At 37.9% G+C, this 23,811-nt stretch overlaps 1 protein-coding gene across 4 annotated transcripts in view; it reads right to left on the reverse strand.

The window, feature by feature from the left end:
* Positions 1–23,811, reverse strand: part of QRSL1 (glutaminyl-tRNA amidotransferase subunit QRSL1) — a 32,922-nt gene that overhangs the window by 6,271 nt on the left and 2,840 nt on the right. For 3 of the 4 annotated variants that reach the window (XM_070795539.1, XM_070795540.1, XM_070795541.1), the window contains 9 exons: positions 15,401–15,560; positions 14,839–14,937; positions 13,519–13,615; positions 9,503–9,679; positions 8,292–8,336; positions 4,654–4,829; positions 4,455–4,567; positions 3,385–3,577; positions 2,867–2,984 (listed from right to left, as the gene is read on the reverse strand). In XM_070795539.1, coding sequence (XP_070651640.1) covers positions 2,867–2,984; positions 3,385–3,577; positions 4,455–4,567; positions 4,654–4,829; positions 8,292–8,336; positions 9,503–9,679; positions 13,519–13,615; positions 14,839–14,937; positions 15,401–15,560 — 1,178 coding nt within the window. The remainder of the gene's footprint in view (positions 1–2,866; positions 2,985–3,384; positions 3,578–4,454; positions 4,568–4,653; positions 4,830–8,291; positions 8,337–9,502; positions 9,680–13,518; positions 13,616–14,838; positions 14,938–15,400; positions 15,561–23,811) is intronic. The other variant, XM_019966907.2, reaches the window with a different exon arrangement.

Consider the following 23,811-nt stretch of genomic DNA (forward strand, 5'->3'; position numbering starts at 1 on the left):
ACAGGGAGGCCTGGCGTGCTGCGATTCATGGGGTCGCAAAGAGTCGGACGCGACTGAGCGACTGATCTGATCTGATGTTCACTGCAGCATTGTTTACAATAGTCCAGATATGGAAAGCACTTAAATGTCCACTGACAGATGAATGGATAAAGATGGAGTATATATACACAATAGAATATTTGCCATAAAGAAGAATGAGATTTTGTTCTGTGGGACAACATGGATAGATCTAGAGGCTATTATGCCAAGTGAAGTTAAGTGAGAGAAAATACTGTATGATTTCACTTATCTATGGAATCCAAAAACAAAACAAATGAACAAACATAACTAAACAGAAACCAAGTCATAGATAAACAGGTGGTTGCCAGAGGGGGAGGGTAGTGAGAGGGAAGGAGAGAAATAGGTAAAGGAGGCTGAGTTACAAACTTTCAGGTATGAAAGATACAGTGTGGGGAATATAGTCAGTAATTATGTAATTTCTTTATATGGTGACAGATGACATCTAGACTTATCATGCTGATCATTTTGAAATGCACAGAAATGTCAAATCACGATGGTGTGCACCAGGAACTGACCTAGTGTTGTAGGTCAATTATACTTCAAAAACAAATTCATACATAAGGGTGATCAGATTTGTAGTTTGATCAGAAGTAGGAGGTAGGGGAAGGGGGAATAGGATGAAGATGGTCTAAAGGCACAAACTTCTGGTTATGAGTAAGTACCAGGGATGTAATGTAGAACATGATAAATATAATTAGCACTGCCATATGTTATACATGAATGCTGTCAAGAGTAAATCCTAAGAGTTCTCATTGTAAGAAAATGTTTTCTTCTTATTGCTTTAATGTTGTATCTATATGAGATGATGGATGTTCCCTAAACTTATTTAGGTAATAACAAGTAATAAAGGATATGGTTACTCCCCACACTCTTCCTCCCCAAAAGACATTTACTTTACTGAAAAGATTAAGGAATTAGCCAGACACAGGAGTGACTATAAGTCATTGATGGAAAGAAAGGGGGAAAAAATACTCTTTAGATCCTCCTGAAGCTGTTAATGAAGACTGGCAAAAGGATTAACTATTTTATTGATAACTTCAGTTTCCTCACATGTAAAAATGGATATAACAGTTCCAACCTTGCATGGACCAAATACAATGAGATAAAAATGAGAGATCTTTTTTATCTTGAAAGAATGCTATAGAAATACCAGATGTCTTTATTATCATTTGACCACAGGGTCTATAGGGTGATGAATGCAGGCATCACGTATAATTTACCCAGCAGCTGACGGCTTAAATAACATATTAACAGCATTCCCCATACTGAATTTTATAAAAGAACAAATACTTATATTAAATTTCTTCCTACTTTTAATATGCTTCAAAAGCACAACTTTAAACAATCAGAAAACTAGACAAAATGGAACCATCATTTTCAGACATGAGACAGTGGGTATTCAGAAGAGAAGGAAAGCAAACAGCAAAGCCCTGTGATTTCCCCATTAATCAAATAATAGTTCTTGTTTTCCAGCTTTGAGATATAATTGAGTATAAAATTCTGTAGTTTTAAGGTTTGCAACATAATTTATTTTTATTGCAAAATGATTACCACAGTAAGATTAGTCAACACATTCATCACCTCACGTACGAGTTTTTTGTGTATGTGGTAAGAACGTTTAAGATCTACTCTCAGCAGCTTTCAAGTATGTAGTACAGTGTTGTTACTTATAGTAATTAGGTTGTACATCACACCCCCAGAACTCACCTTATCCGCGGGAGTCTGTACCCTTTGACCGACATCTCCTCTCTTTCCCCAGCAACTACCATTCCACTGGGTCTGTGGCTTTGGTGGGTTTTTTCCCCCTAGATTCCACATATAAGTGAGATCATACAGTATTTGTCTTTCTCTGACTTATTTCGCTTAAGATAATGCCCTCAAGGTCCATGCATGCTGTCACAAATGAAGGATTTTCTTTTGAATAATAATTAATACTCTTGAATAATAATGAATGTTCCATTGTGTGTGTGGGTGGGTATACACACAGCACATTTTCTTTTTCCATTTGTCTGCCAGTGGACACTAGTTTGTTTCCATGTCTTGGCTATTGCGAATAATGCTGTGAGGTAGTGATTTCTTTCCTTCAGATATATACCCAGAAGTGGGATTTCTGGTTCATATGGTAGTTCTATTTTTAATTTTTCGAGGAATCTCCATACTGTTTTTCAGAGTAGCTGTTCATAGTATTTTTGGAAAAAGGAATGCTAACTACTGGCCCTAAGGAGATGCACAGATGAATAAAATACTTTCTATCCATATAGATATATACCCATATATGCCCATTATATATATGCAAAACTCCACGAAGCTGTTCAGTACATTCTTGCTCTGTCACACTTACCATGTCCTCTTAGACAGACTTGGTGGTATGGAAGATGAATCCTATTCACAAGATGATGAAAAACTTATACCAAAGTCATAGTAATTTAGAATTCTTTCTTGGAGCAAACAGATACACGATGCAAGGGAAAGTTAGGTTGATTTCACTGACCTTTTAAAGGGAAACCAATGTAATTTCCTGCTTAAGGCTCTCACAGCAGGAGGACAATGTAGCAATAACAGGGGACATTTAATGAGGCTAAAACCCTTCAGGCTTCCTAATTAGCTTGCTACAGCATCAGTGATTTTTTTTTTTTTTGAATAACCAGGAGCCAAAAGTACCAAAAACAGGCCTTTACTTATGATTTCTAATTCAAATCATAAGGATTTTGCTTCCTTAGCAAAATTTATAAGACCTGACAGACATGCTACTACTTCTCTCCGGAGTTTTCAAGAATGGGGGAAATTCCTAAACCGATTATCTTACTCTTTTAATAGGAAAAAGTTTCCTGAGAGGATTCTCCCTCTCACCACATCATTGAACCCTTCTCGCCTGGTTGCAGCATACATGGCTTCAGTAGACACATCACTATCACATCTGTGACCTGAAAACAAAAGAGATGAACATTACTTGAAAAGGAAGTAAAGTTTTGGCTGAAAAGCAGGTCTAGAGTCACATTTGTGGCCAATACTAAAATTTCAGGAGATAGATCTTAATGGATTCTCTTCTTTACATGCCTTGGGACTAACTGACCCGTCAGGAATCAAGAAAGAAAATTATGAAGAGGGAAATTTCATTTGTTCACTCCCTCATCCATTCATTCACTCACTATGAGTTACGATGAAGAACAGTGTGAGTATAATGCTAAATTGACAACAGTAAAAGGATCCACTAATTTACTTCTCTAAATCATTAACATTATCCCAGGCAATAATATTTTTTGTCACTAACAAGTGAAAATGTTTGAGAAAACTTCCTCAAAGTCCAAAACACAGGCACTTTACCATATTCTAGCCCATCAAATCTGGCCATATTCGATGCCACTTCCGACGTGCACAATACGTGGTAGCACACAATTGAGTAGCTGGTATGGGGCAGGGAGACTTCAGTTACTTTGGCCCCCTCAGACTCAAAGAGATTAGCAGCTTTGGACCAAAGAGATTGTACTTCACTTGACAATTCTGGCGTAAGATACTCCTAATTGGAAAAAGTCAAAACAGAGATCAGAACATCCAAATAGATGGTTTTAAAAAAATGTGTACCCCAGAACTTCTGGCAATATATTAGAAAATGATTAAATTGTTAGTAGGTAGCTAAAAAGACTGAACTAATTTAAGAGCATTTATGGCATGACAAGCACAATACTAGATATTGTGAACTGGATACAATAATATTAAAGACTGGAGATCTGGTTGGAGAATCTATATTTATTAAATGTTCATTATGTATCGGGCATTCTGCTAGATGCTTTCCAAAGGTTCTCTCACTGAACACTTTTAACAGTCCTATGATGTAGGTATTATCATCCTTCATGTTATTAATGAAAAGTATTGAGACTAAGAAGTTAAGTAACTTTCCTAATGTTACCCAGTAGGCAAGCAGAGGATCCAGGATTCCCAACTAGGTCTGTTTCGCTCTAAATCCTTAAATATAGGCACGTCTATTATCTTAATTGAAAATTTAAAAGATTTTACAGTATCTCTCTACAGCAGTGCTCTCAACTGGGGGCAATTTTATCCTCTTCCTCTCAACCAGGGAACATGTAGTAATGTCTGCAGATAGTTTGACTTGTGGGGTAGAGGGGGTAGGGTAGGGGTGGGGCTGCTACCTCTAGGGGTAGAGACCAATGATGTTGCTAAACATCTTACAATGTAAAGGACAGTCGCCCAGGACAAAAACTTATTGCTAAGCTCAAAATTAAACATTTAAAAGGTGAGTGATTTTACGTATCTCCTTTCACATGCTCAGGTCACATAGCTAATAAAAGTGGCAGAGCAGCGATTCAAACTCAACCAGTCTGTTTCCCAAGTCTGTTGTCTGTATTGGACTTGATAGAACTTTTGTAAAGCGTTACCTTTGGAATTCCTATACATAGTTTGCTCACATCTGTCAAACTGGGAAGCGTAAATGGTTTAACAGGATCTTGAATTGTGGTAGAATCTTTGGGATCATGCCCAGCTAGTACACCTGTAAGTAAAAGTATTTATGAGTGACAGACATTGTTTTTCAGTGAACTGATAATGCTTTGAAACTATATGGAATCGTATAAATACCCAACACAGTGGCTGCATCATCCACACATCTGGTTAAGATTCCTGGCACATCCATTGAATTCACCAGGGGAATGAGACCATGACGAGAAACTAGGCCATAGCTTGGTTTTAAACCAACAACCCCGCAGTGGGCAGCTGGATTTCTGGTTGATCCTCCCGTATCTGATCCTAAAGCCCTGAAATTTAAATGGAATTCTCTTTAGCAGGATAACATCTTTCTAATTATATCTGAAATCTATCTTTTTAAAATGTATACTTTTAAAGTTGTTTTCTGATTATACAAAAATAAAACATGCTCATAGCAGAGAATTCTTAAAATATAGAAAAGTGTAAAAATGTAACAAAGTATTCTACCACTTTGAGGCAAACACACTGCTAACATTTTGGCATATGAACTTTAAGTCTTTTTTTAAATGAATTTTTCTTTCACAGTTCAGGTCATTCTGTAATCATAAGTTTCCATCTCATTTTTGCTTATGAGACTTTTACTATGTTATAAAGATTACTGAAATTTTTAAATATGTACAATATTCTATCAATTGGCAATTCCTAACTGATTCCCAATTCCTATCACAGGAATTATACAATCTTATACAAATCTTTCAGTTCTTTATTTTTTAATTGAAGTATAGTTGATTTACGATGTGTTAATTTCTGCTACACACCAAAGTGATTTAGTTATATACATATATACAATTTTTAAAATATCCTTTTCCATTATGGTGTATCCCAGGTTACAGGATATAGTTCCTTGTGCTATAGATAAACCTTCTTGTTTATTCTATATGCATCTACTAATCCCAAACTCCCAGGTCTATTCTCTGTCTATAAGTCTGTTTCATAGATAGATTCAAATTGTGCCACATTTTAGATTTCACATATAAATATTATGGTATTTGTCTTTCTCTGACTTACTTCACTTAGTATGATCATCTCTAGTTGCATCCATGTTGCTGCAAATGGCATTACTTCATTCCGTTTTATAGCTAAGCAGTATTCCATTGTATATACGTACCACACCTCTTTATCCATTAATCTGTCGATGGACATTTAGATTGTTTCTATATCTTGGGTACTGTGAATAGTGCTGCTATGAATGAACACAGGGGTGCATGTATTGTTGTGAATTATAGTTTTGTTTGGATATATGTCTAGGAGTAGGGCTTCCCTGGTGGCTCAGTTGGTAAAGAATCATCTGCAATGCAGGAGACCCAGGTTCAATCCCTAGATTGAGAAGATCCCCTGGAGCAGCAAATGGCAACCCGCTCCAGTATTCTTGCTTGGAAAATCCCATAGATGGAGGAGTGTGGCGGGTTACAGTCCATGGGGTTTTAAGAGTCAGACACAACTTAGCAACTAAGGCATACCTAAGGGTGGGATCACTGGGTCATACGGTAATTCTGTGTTTAGATTTCTGAGGAACCTCCATCATGTTCCACAGTGGCTGCACCAACTTACATTTCTATCAACAGTGTAGGAGGGTTCTCTATTCTCCACAGCCTCTCCAGCACTTGTTTTCTGTAGACTTTTTAATGATGGCCATTTTGACTAGTGTGAGGTGGTGTGGTACCTCATTGTAGTTCTGATTTGCATTTCTCAGTAATTAGTGATGTTGAGTATCTTTTCATGTGCCTACTGGTCCTGTCTTTTTTTGGAGAAATATCCATTTAGGTCTTCTGTCCACTTTGTGATTGGGTTGTTTTTTGCTGTTGAGTTTTATAAGTTGTTTGTACATTTGGAGATTAAGCCCCTGTCAGTCACATTGTTTGCAAATACTGTCTTCCATTCTGTAGGCTGTCTTTTCGTTTTACGGTTTCCTTTGCTGTGCAAAAGCTTTTAAGTTTGATTAGGTTCCATTTATTTTTGTTTTTGTTTCTGTTGCCTCAGAACACCTAAGAAAACACTGGTATACATACAAATCTTATATCTTCTTTTAATAGCAATTTTATAGTATGCTTATACCAACTAAACACACCCCTCCCAGGAATTCAGATACAGCCATTCTGCTACCCCATTTAGAATCATGACTAGAAATGTATTCTGATTTATTTAAACTGTTATATTGTTGTGAAGTAGAATAACTGCATAGTAGAGTACTTTGTAGGGAGTTCCCTGGCAGTCCAGCAGTTAGAACTCTGTGCTTTCACTGGCGAAGGTCTGAGTTCAATCCCCGGTCAGGGAATTAAGATCCCACAAGCTGTGCAGTGCAGCCAAAAATAAATAAATAAATAAAGCACTTTGTAATAAACACCTTTAAACATAAATCTTTGCTCATGTATCTCTAGCTTCTAACAGTTTATGGGTCAAAGGGTCTACCTCTCATTATAAGTTCTAAATATATTTTGTTAAATTACTTGTCAGAAAGGTTATGCCAATTTATGTTCCCAATTGCAGTGAATCACATTGTTTTATCTTTCATTCCCTGGTGGCACAGACAGTAAAGCATCTACCACACTGTGGGAGACCCCAGTTTGATCCCTGGGTCGGGAAGATCCCCTGAAGAAGGAAACAGCAACTCATTCCTGTATTCTTGCCTGGAAATCCCATGGACAGAGGAGCCTGGTGGGCCACAGTCCATGGAGTTACAAAGAGCTGGACACGACTGAGCAACTTCACTTTCACTATCACTGAATACTAGCAGTTCTTAAAATCTCATTATTTTGATAAAAGATTTGTTAATGTGCATTTTGAGTAATTTTTCACCCTTATTTGTATTTGCATTATTCAACTATGAAGTGTCTGTTCATTTCTTTGCTCAGTTACCTATATAGTCTGTGTTTTTCTTATTAAAAAAAAAAGACACACTTGATATTATGCTAAGTGAAACGAGTCACGAAAGCACACATACTGCACAATTTTACCTATATGAGGTACCTAGAGTGGTCAAATTCACAGAGACATAAAGTAAAAGAGTGCTTGCCAAGGGCTGGGGACACGGGGAGCAGGGCAAACGGGAGGTTTTTAAGGAGTACACAGTTTAAGTTTTGCAAATGAAACAAGTTCTAGAGACTGGCTGAGTGATAATGTGAATGTACTTAACTGAATCATATACTTTAAAAGGATTAAGATAGCAAATTTTAATTGTATGTATATTTCCACTGTGTATATTTTCCACAATTAAAATTTTTTAACTATCAGGAAAAAAGGTTTTTCTGATTGGAAAACTGCAATGTCCACTATAAAAATTAAAATACTCTATATGATCTATAAAGTGAAATTTCTTATAATCAGTCCCCAGAATTACCATTTTTTATGTATATTTATCCAGATACTTCCATGCAACTAACATATTCACATATGTAATTGTTACGTTTAACAGAAATTAGGTCATACAATACACATTGTTCTGCAACTTGTCTTCCACTTCACAGTGTATTTTGGATTTCTTCCCATGTCATGACATAGTGCTCTAACTCATTCTTTTTAGTGGCTGCATAGTACTCCTAGTCCTGTTTTAAAAACTATTATAAAAGAAACAAATCAGAACAGCTGACAGTCGGGGCCCATTCCCTCTCAGTCACTTTGGGTCTGAGCCCCCCTGAGTACACTCAGACTGAAGCTTTGGGCTGAACAAGGCTCAGGGACTGTCACATGGTCCTTGTGCTCTACAGAAAATGCAAATTAATTGCCTTTCTTACCAAGTCCTCTTGAGCCACAGAATCAGATTGCTGCTTTCACAGTTTCTAAAAGGACACATTTTCTTATTAGGATTCCCTGACAGCTGTGTAAAAGTAAAACTTACATTTCCATAGGAATTATGTGTCAAAGTGCCACCTTCTCAAAGCACATTCAGTAAGATGAACACTAAGTGGGGTGATGAGGATAGAAAAAAAGCACCTAATCTTGCAATCCTCCCTTGTCAGAACTCTCATTAATATTAATGTGGTGCTGTAAAATTCCACAGAGATAAAATGAAATGGTTTTACTTGTTAACAAGATTTCAGGGAAACTAAAAAACAAAAAACATGTAGAATCTAAATCTCCATAGCTCTAAAAATATATAAATAATTTATTGATTGCAATGCCTGTGAAACAGCTTAGTTTCAGTGGATAATTAAGGAGAGATAAAATACATATAGTACTACTAAAGAAAACATTCTATTTGGTTAAACTGAAACCAATAAAATAAATATAGTAACAGCAATATTTATTTACTCTTTTTTAGATGGTTAAGAAATGCATTACAAATGAGACTTAAGACATAAAGCATGATTGATGAATTCAGAATACAAAGTATGACAGCTGAACAAATCATCTCCCTACAAATTTGAAAAAACTTTACTTACTGATATATATTTTTAGTTGCAGATTTATAAAAACACTTCTTAAAATATTCTATTTTATAGATAAATATTAGCCTTTTCTTTCCTTCCTTCCTTCCTTATTTTTTGGCAAAGCTGGGTTTAGCTGAAGGATAAATCACAGCTAATAATTTAGCTCAGTAGCACTCAACTAAAGCCAAGGTATGTTAATCTGTAAATATATGTATAATCAGTGAGCAGATACCCAAATAAATAATTTTTAAAATGAAATTCAATTAAGTCTGGTTAAGCTAAATGATTTATTCTTATTCTAGAAGATCTGTAAAATCATGTTTTAAAGGAGACCAGATACTACACAGGAAGGGTTTAAATGTCTTAAAGTTAATGTATAAAATATACATATGTGTACTGTATAGTTGAGGGTATTTCTAAGATACAATTTTGATGCACTAGTGAGCACAAATAGCTCACTAAGGAGAAATAAAAACACCAAGGTATGAATGAGTCAATTGTTGGATTTTGTGTATGGTTTATGACTATCTGTATTGGGTTGGGTTCTAAAGTACAGATAGAAAAAAATATCTTACGCAAAGCACGTGAACGCCGACACGGCCGCCGCACTTCCTCCTGAGCTTCCTCCGGTTATAAGCCAATTTGAATCCTCATTCTCACTGTGAGAGTTTTGCTTCCTCTTTTCTCTATATTGTTTTGAATAACTCCACGGGTTTTTAACTGGTCCAAATATGCCATCTGTGCTTCCAGATCTGAGATGAAGAAGTAAAGCAAGATATCTTAATAAAACTCTTTTTATGTGATCTCCTGATTACATTATTTGCTTCTAACACTGTATAATCCACTGTAACTTGAATCAGAAAAGGTAGGAAGGCTGCTGAGTTGTAGCTTTCTTTAGATGGTTGCAGAGTTGAAGGATGAGAAGTAAAAGCATTTGTGGTAGAAAGTTGGAAAAAACCAATCTGTTAAGAAAAGGAAATTTTTATCCCAAATGATAATCCAATTCAGCGTAAGATGATTTTCTTCCTAAATTAAGGTCTTCCAATTGAAAAGTGTCACAAACATCCAAACAGTTAATAAGTAGTCTTTTGAAGGAATTCCTCTTTTAATCAGAAGTTTTAAGAGGGCAATTCCCTGGCAGTCCAGCGGTTAGGACTCCACACTTCCACCTCAAGGGGCACAGTTCCCACCTCTTTTTGGGGAACTAAGATCACACAAGCTGTGTGGCTCAACCAAAAAAAAAAAAAAAAAAAAAAAAACTTTTCTGGGAGATATTCTTAGTGAATGCTAATAACCTTTTTTTACTTTTGAAAAAACTTCAACCTAATAGACAACTTACAGAAATAAAAACAGTATGAAAAAACATATACCCTTTACCCAGGCTCACCTGTTGTTCACCTTTTACCCCATTTGTTTTATCATTTGTGTGCTCTGTGTGTGTGGCTGTACATATTTTTCCTGAGCTACTTAAGGGTAAATTATACATATTATGGCCCGTTACCCCAAATACTTTAGCTTTTCCTAAGACAGAGAATAGTCTCTTACACAGTCACAGTATAGTTATCTCAGTAAATTTAACAGCAATACAATACTTTTATCAAATCTACCACACGTAATCCAATTTTGTCATTTGATCCAATAATGTCCTTTATAGCATTTTCCCTTTTTCCAGTACAGGATCAAGTCTAGAATTAAGAATTATATTAAACTTTTCTCTTTAACCTCTTTAACTTTTTTCACCAGCCAAGAACACTGAGTTGTTTCCTGTTTTTAGCAATTTGAATAAAGCTACAATGAATATTGTAGTGAAAGGCCCCAGCCAGTGCTTCTGTATAAACATAAGCCTTCATCTCTTGGGTAAATACCTAGGATTGAGATTGCTGGCTCTTATGGTAAGTGTATGTTTAACTTTATAGGAAACTGCTAAACTATTTTCCAAAGTGGCTATACCATTTTGCATTCCCTACCAGCACTGTATGAGAATCCAGTTGTCCATCCCTGTCAGCACTTGATACTGTCATTTGTTAAGCCATTCTAATTATTAGGTGTATGTACTTCAGTGTGGTTTTAATTTGCATTTCCTAAACGACTAACCATGTTTGATGTGTTTGTCAATTGTGTATCTTCTTTGATATATGATTTTACATCTCTTTATATCTCATTTTTTAAAAAAATTGGTTTTCTTATTATTGAGTTGGAAAAGATTCAATATATACTGGATACTAGTTCTTGGTCAGACATATGTCTTGCAAATATTTTTGCTAAGTGTGTGGCTTGTTTTTTCATTTTTAACAGTGCATTAAATACAAAAGTTCTTTATTTTAATGAAATTCAATTTACCAGTTTTTAACTTTACAGACTGTACTTTATGTGTTCCCTCTAGGAAATCTTTGTATAATTCAAGGTCACAAAGATTTTCTCCTACACTTCTATGAGTTTAAGATTTTAACTTCTTTAGCCTCTTTTAATCTGGAACATTTTCACAGCCTTTGTTTTTTTTTATGATACTGACATTTTAATAGAAGATATCTCATTTCAGATTTGTCTTTTGTCTCCTTGTTATTAGCTTGGGGTTACACATTTTCAGCTAGAACACTGCATAGGTGATGATGTTCCTTCTCAGGGAAGGAGGTACACAGTATGACTTCACCCTCATTGGTGATGTTCATGCTGACCAGCCATTCAAGGCAATGTCCTAAAAACCTAGGTTCAAGTTTATTCCCACAGATTTATTTATTCAACACATATTTACTAGGTTCTAATAGATACCAGTTTTGGAGAATCAAGGAATCTGCTTCTATGAAACAGGAAACACAGACCAAGCAAATATTACAAACATTACAAATGGGGAAATAAAAAGTGCTTCTGATGAAAAACTAAATGTTTTCCTCATGATCAGGAAAAAGGCAAGGATATCTGCTCTTATCATCTTTATTCAATATTGTACTTAAGGTCCTAACTGGTGCAATAAGGCAAGATAAATAAATAAAAGTGTCTCTATTGTAGGCTACAAGATCATTTACATAAAATATACCAAATAATCTATAAGATCAGCTAGAATTAATAAGGGAGCTTAGCAAGGTCACAGGATAAAAATAATAGGTTAACATAGAAAAGTAAATTAATTTCTATGTATTCTAACAATGTTAAACAATCAGAAATTGAAAAGAAAATTACATTTTCTGTAATAGTAAAGAAACATGAAATACTTGGAGATAGATATGGCAAATTATGTGCGAGATTCATATATAGAAAATCATATATATTGCTGAGAAAAATTAAAGTCTAAATAAATGGAAAGATATAGAGTCATACATCAGAAGGCACATATTAAGATGTCAATTTTCTAAAACCTAATCTATAAGTCAATACCACCACAATCAAAATCCTATCAAGCTTCTCTGTGAAATTATTAATTCGATTCTAAAACTTATATGGAAATGCAAAGGACCTGCTGCTGCTGCTGCTAAGTTGCTTCAGTCGTGTCTGACTCTGCGACTCCATAGACGGCAGCCCACCAGGCTCCCAAGTCCCTGGGATTCTCCAGGCAAGAACACTGGAGTGGGTTGCCATTTCCTTTACCAATGCATGAAAGTGAAAAGTGAAAGTGAAGTCGCTTAGTAGTGTCCGACTCTTAGCGACCCCATGGACTGCAGCCCACCAGGCTCCTCCATCCATGGGATTTTCCAGGCAAGAGTACTGGAGTGGGGTGCCATTGCCTTCTCCGCAAGGCTTACTATGAAGCTACAATCATCAAGATAGCATGATAATGGATTAGGAATACACAAATCAACAGAATAGAATCCAGAAATAGACCTATACATATGTTGGACTGATTTTTGGCAAAGGAATCAAAGTAATTTAATTTGAATTCCTATGGTCCCAGATATATACGATAGACATATGCAAAAAAATGAACTTTTGCTTTCTTCACATAATCTACAAAAAATTAACTGGATTACAATTTTAAATATAAGAACTAAAACTATAAAACTTCTAGGAGAAAACACTGGAAAAAAAAGTCTTGATGACCTTCGAAAAGGTAAAGCTTTCTTAGAAAAGACACAAAACCATGAGTCATTAAAGGAAGAAAACAACAAACTGGACTTCGTCAAAACTAAAACCTTTTGCTATTTGAAAGGCATATTCAGAGGATGCAAAGACAAGCCAGAGACTCAGAGAACCTATTTGCAAATCACCTATTTGATAATGGACTTGAATCCAGACTATATGGGGAAAAACTCTTACAACTCATTGAGAAGATTTGAATAGATACTTCACCAAAGATACATGGATACCAAAATAAACACATGATGATCAACATTGTTAGTCATCGGGGAAATGCAAATCAAAACCAAAGTGAGATATCTATCAGCAGAACACAAGCTCTCATGGAGGGACTGAGAAATTGGCAAAGAGTCCTCACGAAATCACCTCACTAACGTCATCTCTCATGGAGGAACTGAGGAACTAGCAAGGAATTGGCAAGAGAGTTCTCACGAAGTCACACTACTTTTAGGTACCTACATACAATGAAGTTGAAGACACAGATGAAAGAAATACAGGAAAAGAAAATTTTAATTTTACTTACCCCATAGCAAACTCATCTAAGTTTGTTTTTCCCATTAGCAGAGCTCCCTGATCCAACAACTTCTGAACTACTGTGGCATTATAAGGGGGTACATAACCTGAAAAAAATTCAGTTTTCTTTAAAAAAAAAACAAAAACAAAACTGAGGTATAGCTGATTTAAATGTTATATTACAGGTGTAAAACATAGTGATTCAAATATTTTACAGGTTATATTTAAAGTTATTATAAAATGTTGTCTATATTCCCTGTTCTGTACAATATACTCTTATAGCTTATTTATTTTATACAGTCACTTATACCTTTTAATCCCCTCCCCTTTCTTGCCCCTGTCCTCCTAAAAATTCAGTAATTTTTATCATAGGAAAGAAAACAGTGAACATGTAAATCCTATGTAAGAAACAATTTTAAACTCCAATTAAGCAATTCATATTGACAAATGCTACTTATTCCTAATTTAAGTTGTACTTTCTTCTGAAAGTTAATGTTTTTCTGCAGCTGACTGCTTGCTATATTTTCTAAAGAAAGTCTCTATATTCATCATCTTTATAATCTAAAAATATTGACTTCAACAGTACAAAATATTGAATGATAGAGAGGTACCCAAGTCATTTGAAATTAATCACAAATCATTCTGCTCATTGCATTGACTTTTTCTTCTCAGATGTGCTATATCACACAGCAATTTTTATCTATTTCCAGCAGGGATAGATCTTTATTGTTAATTAAAATTTCCTCTATCTAGTGTATATTTGCAAACAATTAACAACAGTTTACTTTATCAAAGGAACTTGGGGCATACACTTCAGAATATTAGTTTTAGTGTGAAGTTCTCTATCCTTTTTCCATTTTTTTTTCTCCTAGGATCCAACCATATATTGATAAATATGATTCCTTTTTGACCTACTAAACTTAAAAAATTAAAACTAAGCATCATTATACTAAGTATAGTGATAAAAAATAATCAGACAGTAGATGTTATTAATAATAAATCCTTATACCATCTGCAAAAGAGGGGGTAATGACAGCTACTTTATACTTATTTCTATACTATCGAGTGGAAGTTGGAGGAGTTAAGAGTTCACTTAGTGTGTTTGCAGTGATGTTATCTTCCTAAATAGGATTCCTCTGTTAAGCAGGCCTACCCCTGAAGAATAACTTTGCATTCTGAAAGAGCAAATAGTAAGAAGGTAATATTTCACCATAAGTTATTTCCTGTGCAAATATAACTAGTCTAAGATATCTTGGTGCATTAGTATCTTTAATTTAAACTGAAAAACACTTATTTTTATAAATTAATGCTCTGGCTAGTTACACTTTACCTTTCAGCATGTTTGATGCACAGGTTGTCTCAATGCCGGATGTACTAAAGTTATCTTTTACTGCAATAGGAATTCCATCTAAATCTCCCAGTGAGTGACCTGCATTAAGAAACCAAAAGAATAGAAAAGATATCTAGTTCGACATACAGAGACATTAATCCTAGTTATTAAGACAGCTACTAGCTTGCTAAAGATACTTCTTCAGAAATCAAATTTGTTAGAAATTATTACAAGTTGGACATTATAAAGCATCACGTATCTATTAGTCTCATTTTTATTATACCTCAAACCAGTTGTTCTTTTAAAAAATAATTTTATTTATTTGGCCATACTACAAGATTTGTGGGGTCTAAGTTCCCCAACCAATGACTGAACATGAGCCCCCAACAGTGGAAGTGCGGAGTCCTAACCACTGAATCTCCAGGGAATTCCCCAGGTCTTTAAATAAGGGAAGTTTTTTTTTTTAATGTTTAAAGCTCTACCTGCCAAATGGAGACTGCTATATCCAATTAAACTCTTTCTCTCGGGATGTAACAATTAAGTACAAGTCAAAGTAATTTACCTTTCTTATATCTTTTCTCTGATTCTTCAGCTTGCTTTAAGGCCACTTCTTCTGATACAGTAATGTATGCATTTAGAAACTTAGTCTTCTTGATAAGGGAGAGACATCTTTGACAGAGCTCAGTTGGCGTGATCTGGCCTTGTTTCAGTGCCACAGAAACCTAGAATATACACAATTCCAAAAAACTTCTGCTGAGTCTGCACAAGTTTCAAATGTTATACTGAGACAGGCAGATAGAGTGGTTAAATATAAAAATTTGAAGTGAGGTTTAGATTCAAAACCAAGACCAGGCACTACTGTTGCTTTACATGCATTATCACTTTATTCAGCCCTTAAAACAACCAACAAATTATTAACCTCACTTTATAGATAAATTAACTGAAGCTCAGAGAGGTTAAATGATTTGCTCAAAGTCACACAAATAGTAAAGGGTAACTTCTTAACATCTGCTCCTTCACGATTTCTCACTGCCCCAGTGGAAGCTTAGCCTGTCCTGTATGTTGACTGAAGAAAGTAGGGAAAACCACTAGACCATTCAGGTATGACCTAAATCAAATCCCTTATGATTATACAGTGGAAGTGAGAAATAGATTTAAGGGCCTAGATCTGATAGATAGAGTGCCTGGTGAACTATGGAATGAGGTTCGTGACAGTACAGGAGACAGGGATCAAGACCATCCCCAAGAAAAAGAAATGCAAAAAAGCAAAATGGCTGTCTGGGGAGGCCTTACAAATAGCTGTGAAACAAAGAGAAGCGAAAAGCAAAGGAGAAAAGGAAAGATATAAGCATCTGAATGCAGAGTTCCAAAGAAGAGATAAGAAAGCCTTCCTCAGTGATCAATGCAAAGAAATACAGGAAAACAACAGAATGGGAAAGACTAGAGATCTCTTCAAGAAAATCAGAGATACCAAGGGGACATTTCATGCAAAGATGGGCTCGATAAAGGACAGAAATGGTACGGACCTAACAGAAGCAGAAGATATTAAGAAGAGGTGGCAAGGATACACAGAACTGTACAAAAAAGATCTTCATGACCCAGATAATCACGATGGTGTGATCACTGACCTAGAGCCAGACATCCTGGAATGTGAAGTCAAGTGGGCCTTAGAAAGCATCACTACGAACAAAGCTAGTGAAGGTGATGGAATTCCAGTTGAGCTATTTCAAATCCTGAAAGATGATGCTGTGAAAGTGCTGCACTCAATATGCCAGCAAATTTGGAAAACTCAGCAGTGGCCACAGGACTGGAAAAGGTCAAAGAAACCAAACCCAAAGAAAGGCAATGCCAAAGAATGCTTAAACTACTGCACAATTGCACTCATCTCACATGCTAGTAAAGTAATGCTCAAAATTCTCCAGGCCAGGCTTCAGCAATACGTGAACCGTGAACTTCCTGATGTTCAAGCTGGTTTTAGAAAAGGCAGAGGAACCAGAGATCAAATTGCCAACATCTTCTGGATCATTGAAAAAGCAAAAGAGTTCCAGAAAAACATCTATTTCTGCTTTATTGACTATGCCAAAGCCTTTGACTGTGTGGATCACAATAAACTGTGGAAAATTCTGAAAGAGACGGGAATCCCAGACCACCTGACCTGCCTCTTGAGAAATCTGTATGCAGGTCAGGAAGCAACAGTTAGAAGTGGACATGGAACAACAGACTGGTTCCAAATAGGAAAAGGAGTACGTCAAGGCTGTATATTGCCACCCTGTTTATTTAACTTATATGCAGAGTACATCATGAGAAATGCTGGACTGGAAGAAACACAAGCTGGAATCAAGATTGCCCGGAAAAATATCAATAACCTCAGATATGCAGATGACACCACCCTTATGGCAGAAAGTGAAGAGGAACTCAAAAGCCTCTTGATGAAAGTGAAAGTGGAGAACGAAAAAGTTGGCTTAAAGCTCAACATTCAGAAAACAAAGATGATGGCATCCGGTCCCATCACTTCATGGGAAATAGATGGGGAAACAGTGGAAACAGTGTCAGACTTTATTTTTCTGGGCTCCAAAATCACTGCAGATGGTGACTGCAGCCATGAAATTAAAAGACGCTACTCCTTGGAAGGAAAGAACCTAGATAGCATATTCAAAAGCAGAGACATTACTTTGCCAACAAAGGTCGGTCTAGTCAAGGCTATGGTTTTTTCAGTGGTCATGTATGGATGTTGAGAGTTGGTCTGTGAAGAAGGCTGAGCACCGAAGAATTGATGCTTTTGAACTGTGGTGTTGGAGAAGACTCTTGAGAGTCCCTTGGACTGCAAGGAAATCCAACCAGTCCATTCTGAAGGAGATCAGCCCTGGGATTTCTTTGGAAGGAATGATGCTGAAGCTGAAACTCCAATACTTTGGCCACCTCATGCAAAGAGTTGACTTATTGGCAAAGACTCTGATGCTGGGAGGGATTGGGGGCAGGAGGAGAAGGGGACGACAGAGGATGAGATGGCTGGGTGGAATCACTGACTCGATGGACGTGGGTCTGGGTGCACTCTGGGAGTTGGTGATGGACAGGGAGGCCTGGCGTGCTGCAATTCATGGGGTCGTGAAGAGTCAGACATGACTGAGCGACTGAACTGAATTGACTGAATATATATCAAGCAATAGGAGTTTGCGTTTAGGGGAAAATCTGCAAGTGTTCTGCTCTAAACTGTTGAATAAATCATCAGAGAGGTGGTATTCTTAGGCCTGAGGGTGTTGAGCTAGAAAAGCAGTGCCAATAAGCCACTGAGAAGGCCGCTAATGCTGATGCACAGAAGGAGGAAAGGGCTACCATGGGGATACTGGGAGGGTCGGGGGTTGGTGAGGGGCAGCTGGGCTCGACTCAAAGGAGATAACTGAATGTAACAAAAAAGGTATTACTGCTGAATGGTTTGTATGACGCTTGAGAAGAGTGGAGCAGAAGAGAAAAAAAAGACAGCAGTGTGTTCTGATACTGTAAATATGGAGTGGGCTTATGTAAATAGGCTGCAAGTTTCAGAACTTGCAGAAGCACAAAGCTGGACAGACACAGAGGTATATAAACAGGCCTACCCCAGAGCAGAACCGTAAACACGAGGAAGATTATGTCTGCTATTGTCTCCTCTTTTTGCCTCCCCTCAAGTCCCCTGATGCCCATTATCCTCACGTTGCCTTCTGACTCACCAGCTGCTATGACAGGAAGAGGTAAGGAGTTGCAGCTGTGGTTACAAAGGCAAGAAATCAGACTGTCTGGAGTACTCACTCATTTATTGAAGTATATCTGATCTACAGTGTTGTGTTGGTTTCAGGTGTAAAGCAAAGTGATTCAGTTACAAATACGTCTTTTTTTCCCCCCAGATTTTCTTTTCCGTTATAGGTTACTACATAATATTGAGTAGATTTCCCTGTGCTATAAAGTAGGTCCTTGTGTGTTATCTGTTTTATGTGTAGTAGTGTGTATATGTTAATCTCAAACTCCTAATTTATCCCCTCCTCTTTCCTTTTGGTAACCATAAGTTTGACATCTATGTCTGTGGGTCTGTTTCTATTCTGTATGTAAGTTCAGTTGTATCATTATTTTTTGAAATTCCGTGTATAAGCAGTATCATGTCTTTGTCTTACTTCACTTAGTATGATAATCTCCAGGTCCATCCATATTGCTGCAAACGGCATTATTTCATTTTTATTTTTTTATGGCTGAGTAATGTCCCATTATGCCAGCAAATTTGGAAAACTCAGCAGTGGCCACAGGACTGGAAAAGGTCAGTTTTCATTCCAATCCCAAAGAAAGGCAATGCCAAAGAATGCTCAAACTACCGCACAATTGCACTCATCTCACATGCTAGTAAAGTAATGCTCAAAATTCTCCAAGCCAGGCTTCAGCAATACGTGAACCGTGAACTTCCTGATGTTCAAGCTGGTTTTAGAAAAGGCAGAGGAACCAGAGATCAAATTGCCAACATCCGATGGATCATGGAAAAAGCAAGAAAGTTCCAGAAAAACATCTATTTCTGCTTTATTGACTATGCCAAAGCCTTTGACTGTGTGGATCACAATAAACTGTGGAAAATTCTGAAAGAGATGGGAATCCCAGACCACCTGACCTGCCTCTTGAGAAACCTATATGCAGGTCAGGAAGCAACAGTTAGAACTGGACATGGAACAACAGACTGGTTCCAAATAGGAAAAGGAGTTCGTCAAGGCTGTATATTGTCACCCTGTTTATTTAACTTCTATGCAGACTACATCATGAGAAACGCTGGACTGGAAGAAACACAAGCTGGCATCAAGATTGCTGGGAGAAATATCAATAACCTCAGATATGCAGATGACACCACCCTTATGGCAGAAAGTGAAGAGGAACTAAAAAGCCTCTTGATGAAAGTGAAAGAGGAGAGTGAAAAAGTTGGCTTAAAGCTCAACATTCAGAAAACGAAGATCGTGGCATCGGGTCCCACCACTTCATGGGAAATAGATGGGGAAACAGTGGAAACAGTGTCAGACTTTATTTTTCTGGGCTCCAAAATCACTGCAGATGGTGACTGCAGCCGTGAAATTAAAAGACACTTACTCCTTAGAAGGAATTCAAAAGCAGAGACATTACTTTGCCAACAAAGGTTCGTCTAGTCAAGACTATGGTTTTTCCTGTGGTCATGTATGGATGTGAGAGTTGGACTGTGAAGACGACTGAGCGCCGAAGAATTGATGCTTTTGAACTGTGGTGTTGGAGAAGACTCTTGGGAGTCCCTTGGACTGCAAGGAGATCCAACCAGTCCATTCTGAAGGAGATCAGCCCTGGGATTTCTTTAGAAGGAATGATGCTGAAGCTGAAACTCCAGTACTTTGGCCACTTCATGCAAAGAGTTGACTCATTGGAAAAGACTCTGATGCTGGGAGGGATTGGGGGCAGGAGGAGAAGGGGACGACAGAGGATGAGATGGCTGGATGGAATCACTGACTCGATGGATGTGAGTCGGAGTGAACTCCAGGAGTTGGTGATGGACAGGGAGGCCTGGCGTGCTGTGATTCATGGGGTCGCAAAGAGTCGGACACGACTGAGCGACTGATCTGATCTGATCTGAATGTTCCATTGTGTAAATATAGCACATCTTCTTTATCCTTTCATCTGTTGGACATTCAGGTTGTTTCCATGTTCTGGCTATTGTAAATAGTCTTGAAATGAACAGTGAGGTGCATACATCTTTTCAAATTATGGTTTTCTCTGGATATATGCCCAGGAGTGGGACTGCAGGGTCATATAGTAGGTCTATTTTTGTTTTTTTAAGGAAGCTGCATACTATTCTGGGAGTACTCATTTTAAATGGTGATCTTTGTTAGGACCGTATTTAGGAAATCTAGATTTGAGAAAATCAAGAAGGGAAATGAAAACAAAGATGCTAATTAGCTAGAATGGACTAGGCACAAGGATTATGACAAATAGTAAGATCCCCTGGAGCAAAACTAAAAGTGTCATATCTGAATAGAAGATGAAATCAAGTGGAAAAGTTTTCATTAAGAAAACAAATTCTCTCTCCCTAGCATTTCTCTTCTCAAATGGAAACTAGATTTTCCTTAAGGCCACTGCTTCTCCTGCAGTTTTCCCACAGGATGGCCGTTTTAGTTCTTACTTACCATGTACCAGAGTCCAGTGGGGAGGGGAGATTGTGTGGGCAGGTGTTGCCCTTGTCCTCAATGCCTTTTTCTTGCCTCTTTTCTCAAAACCCCCAGCTCATCTGAAGCACAGGTCTTGGAGGAGATTATATTACTCTAACAGTCTCCCTGGTACTCCTTTTCATTTATGAAAGATTTTAGCAGCTGGTTCACTGTAGCTATTTTTGTTGACTTTAAACTTCAAGTCAGGTACACTGTCACCGGGCCTCTCAGTTCTTGAACTCCCTTGACACAAACTCTTCACTTCACTCCAGTTACCCACTCACATGGTCACAGCCCAGACTATGTCATTACCAGCATCTGTATATTCTCCCAAACCTCAGTTCTAATCATCATCCCACATATCCTGTCTCCTGAGCTCATTTACTCTACCATCCAGCAGGAAAACTGGGATCTCAGTCCTCCAACCTCAAAGCAATGGATTCTGCCCACCAGTGAGGTGGAAAGAGGATCCCAAGGCATGCAAAGAATCTGCAGCTCTGGTTGACACCTTACGACCAGCCTTGTTAAACTGAGTAGAGAACCCAGCCACGCCAGCCCTGACCCACAAAACTGTGAGATGATCAGACTGTGGGTGTTTTAAGACTGTGTTATTTTAAGCCAAGTTTGTTATGCAACAATAGAAAAGTAATATGCCTTCTTGTAAAAATGAGGAAATCTTCCGCAGGAACTACTCTTCTTAGAGGACCAGGGAAAAGAAAACTATCAGTTCAGTTCAGTTGCTCAGTCGTGTCCGACTCTTTGCGACCCCATGAATTGCAGCACGCCAGGCTTCCCTGTCCATCACCAACTCCCAGAGTTCACTGAGACTCACGTCCATCGAGTCAGTGATGCCATCCAACCATCTCATCCTCTGTCGTCCCCTTCTCCTCCTGCCCCCAATCCCTCCCAGCATCAGAGTCTTTTCCAATGAGTCAACTCTTTGCATGAAGTGGCCAAAGTACTGGAGTTTCAGCTTCAGTCCTTCCAAAGAAAACTATAAACACATATAATCTAGTAATTTTGTCACTGTAACAAAATCAGTGCTAATAATAGCTCTTAGTTCCAGGTGTTATCCTATACATTTCATTTAACCTTTATATCCACATTAACAGGCTGATATTATTATTTCTAATCTACAGATAAATTACCAAAGTTCCTGCTTAAAATCACATAGCTAGAAAGCAACAGAGCTGGGATTCAACCAAGGTCTGATCTTGTTTATGAAGCCCATGCTTCGGACCACTACACTACTTCTCTGTGCAAAGTGTAATAGCATTTACTCCTCTGTAACTGATAGAGAACATTTTGTTAACTTCACAGGTATTAATAACATCAGAGATTCACTGAGGAAAAGGACTTTCAGAAGAAAAACTGTCTTGATAAATGCTGAAGGTATAGAAGAGCCCTTGGAAGCTGAGTGTCTGGTTGACTGGTACTCTCTTTAACACACCCATTTAACATTCTTGCTTTTGTCTCCATTGTTCCAAGAAACAGCACTTCAAGATCACCAGTCAGCTTCACGTTCCTAAATCCAGCAGTCACACTCAGTCTGGATCGGCATTCAACATCACCCGCTCCTGGAAGCACTTCTTTTCCACTTGTATTTCAGGAGACCAAGCCCTTCTGGTTTCCTCCTGCCTTACTTAAGGCCATTCCTTCAAGTCTCTTTTGCTAGCTGTGCTTCCTGCTGCTGACCTCGAAATGTTGGAAAGTATTATCCCTTCTTCTATATTTTCACTCAGCTTCCCAGATGATCTCATCTGACTGCATGACTTCAATTATCTCCTCCACTCTGGCCAACTCATATTTTCATACCTAGCTTCTCTCTTGATCTCCACATTCCTATATCCATCTGCTTAACCAACCTCTTCGCTTGGATATCTTTGGAGGCATCTCAAAATTATCCTGTCTTGATAACTTTCTCCTCACAACACGCTCCCTGTAGAATCTTTCCCATCTTGATTCTGTGTGCTGTGCTCAGCTGTGTCTGACTGTTTGTGACCCCATGAACTATGGGGCCTCTGTCCATGAATTCTCCAGGCAAGAATAGTAGAGTGGGTTGCCATTTCCTTCTCCAGGGGATTTTCCTGACCCAGGGATTGAACCTGCATCTCTTGTGTCTCCTGCACTGGCAGGTGGATTCTTTACCACTGTGCCACTTGCCCAGGCCCCAAATCCAAGCATCCTCCTTGACTCGTCTCTTTCCATCAAACCTATATCCAATCTGTCAGAAAGCCCAAACTTAAGAAACAAAACCCCTATTCTGTATTACTTCTGCTCCCACCACCCTATTCATGCTGCATCAGCTCTTGGCAAGGCAACGGCCTTCTAACTGGCCTCCCTGCTTCTCCATTTGCCTTCCTCCAGACCACAATCCTGAGTAGCCTGGAGCTTTTTAAATTTTAAATCAGATCATGTCCAAAGACTCACAACCTTCTAGAGGATTTGCATTACATTTAGAATAAAACCCACATTCCTTCTCATGGCCTGAAAGGTCATCTGGTTCCTGCTTCTCTTGGGTGAGAAGAGAGCTTCCTTGAACATGTCAAGTTTGCCCCTGCTTCAGGGATTTTCCACTTACTCTTCTTCCTGCCTCAAAGACCCTTCTCCCAGTTCTTCCCAGGGTTCACCCTTTTTATCTTTCAGGTCTCTATTATATACCACCCACTCAGTCAGAGAAACTTTCCTGATCACTTTAAAACATCCATATCCCCCAACTAATTCTCACTATACTCTGATGCTGGAAAGACTGAGGGAAAAGGGGTGACAGAGAATGAGATGGTTGGATGGCATCACTGAC

The sequence above is a fragment of the Bos indicus genome, chromosome 9, assembly GCF_029378745.1.
Source record: "Bos indicus isolate NIAB-ARS_2022 breed Sahiwal x Tharparkar chromosome 9, NIAB-ARS_B.indTharparkar_mat_pri_1.0, whole genome shotgun sequence".
Classification (NCBI taxonomy): domain Eukaryota; kingdom Metazoa; phylum Chordata; class Mammalia; order Artiodactyla; family Bovidae; genus Bos; species Bos indicus.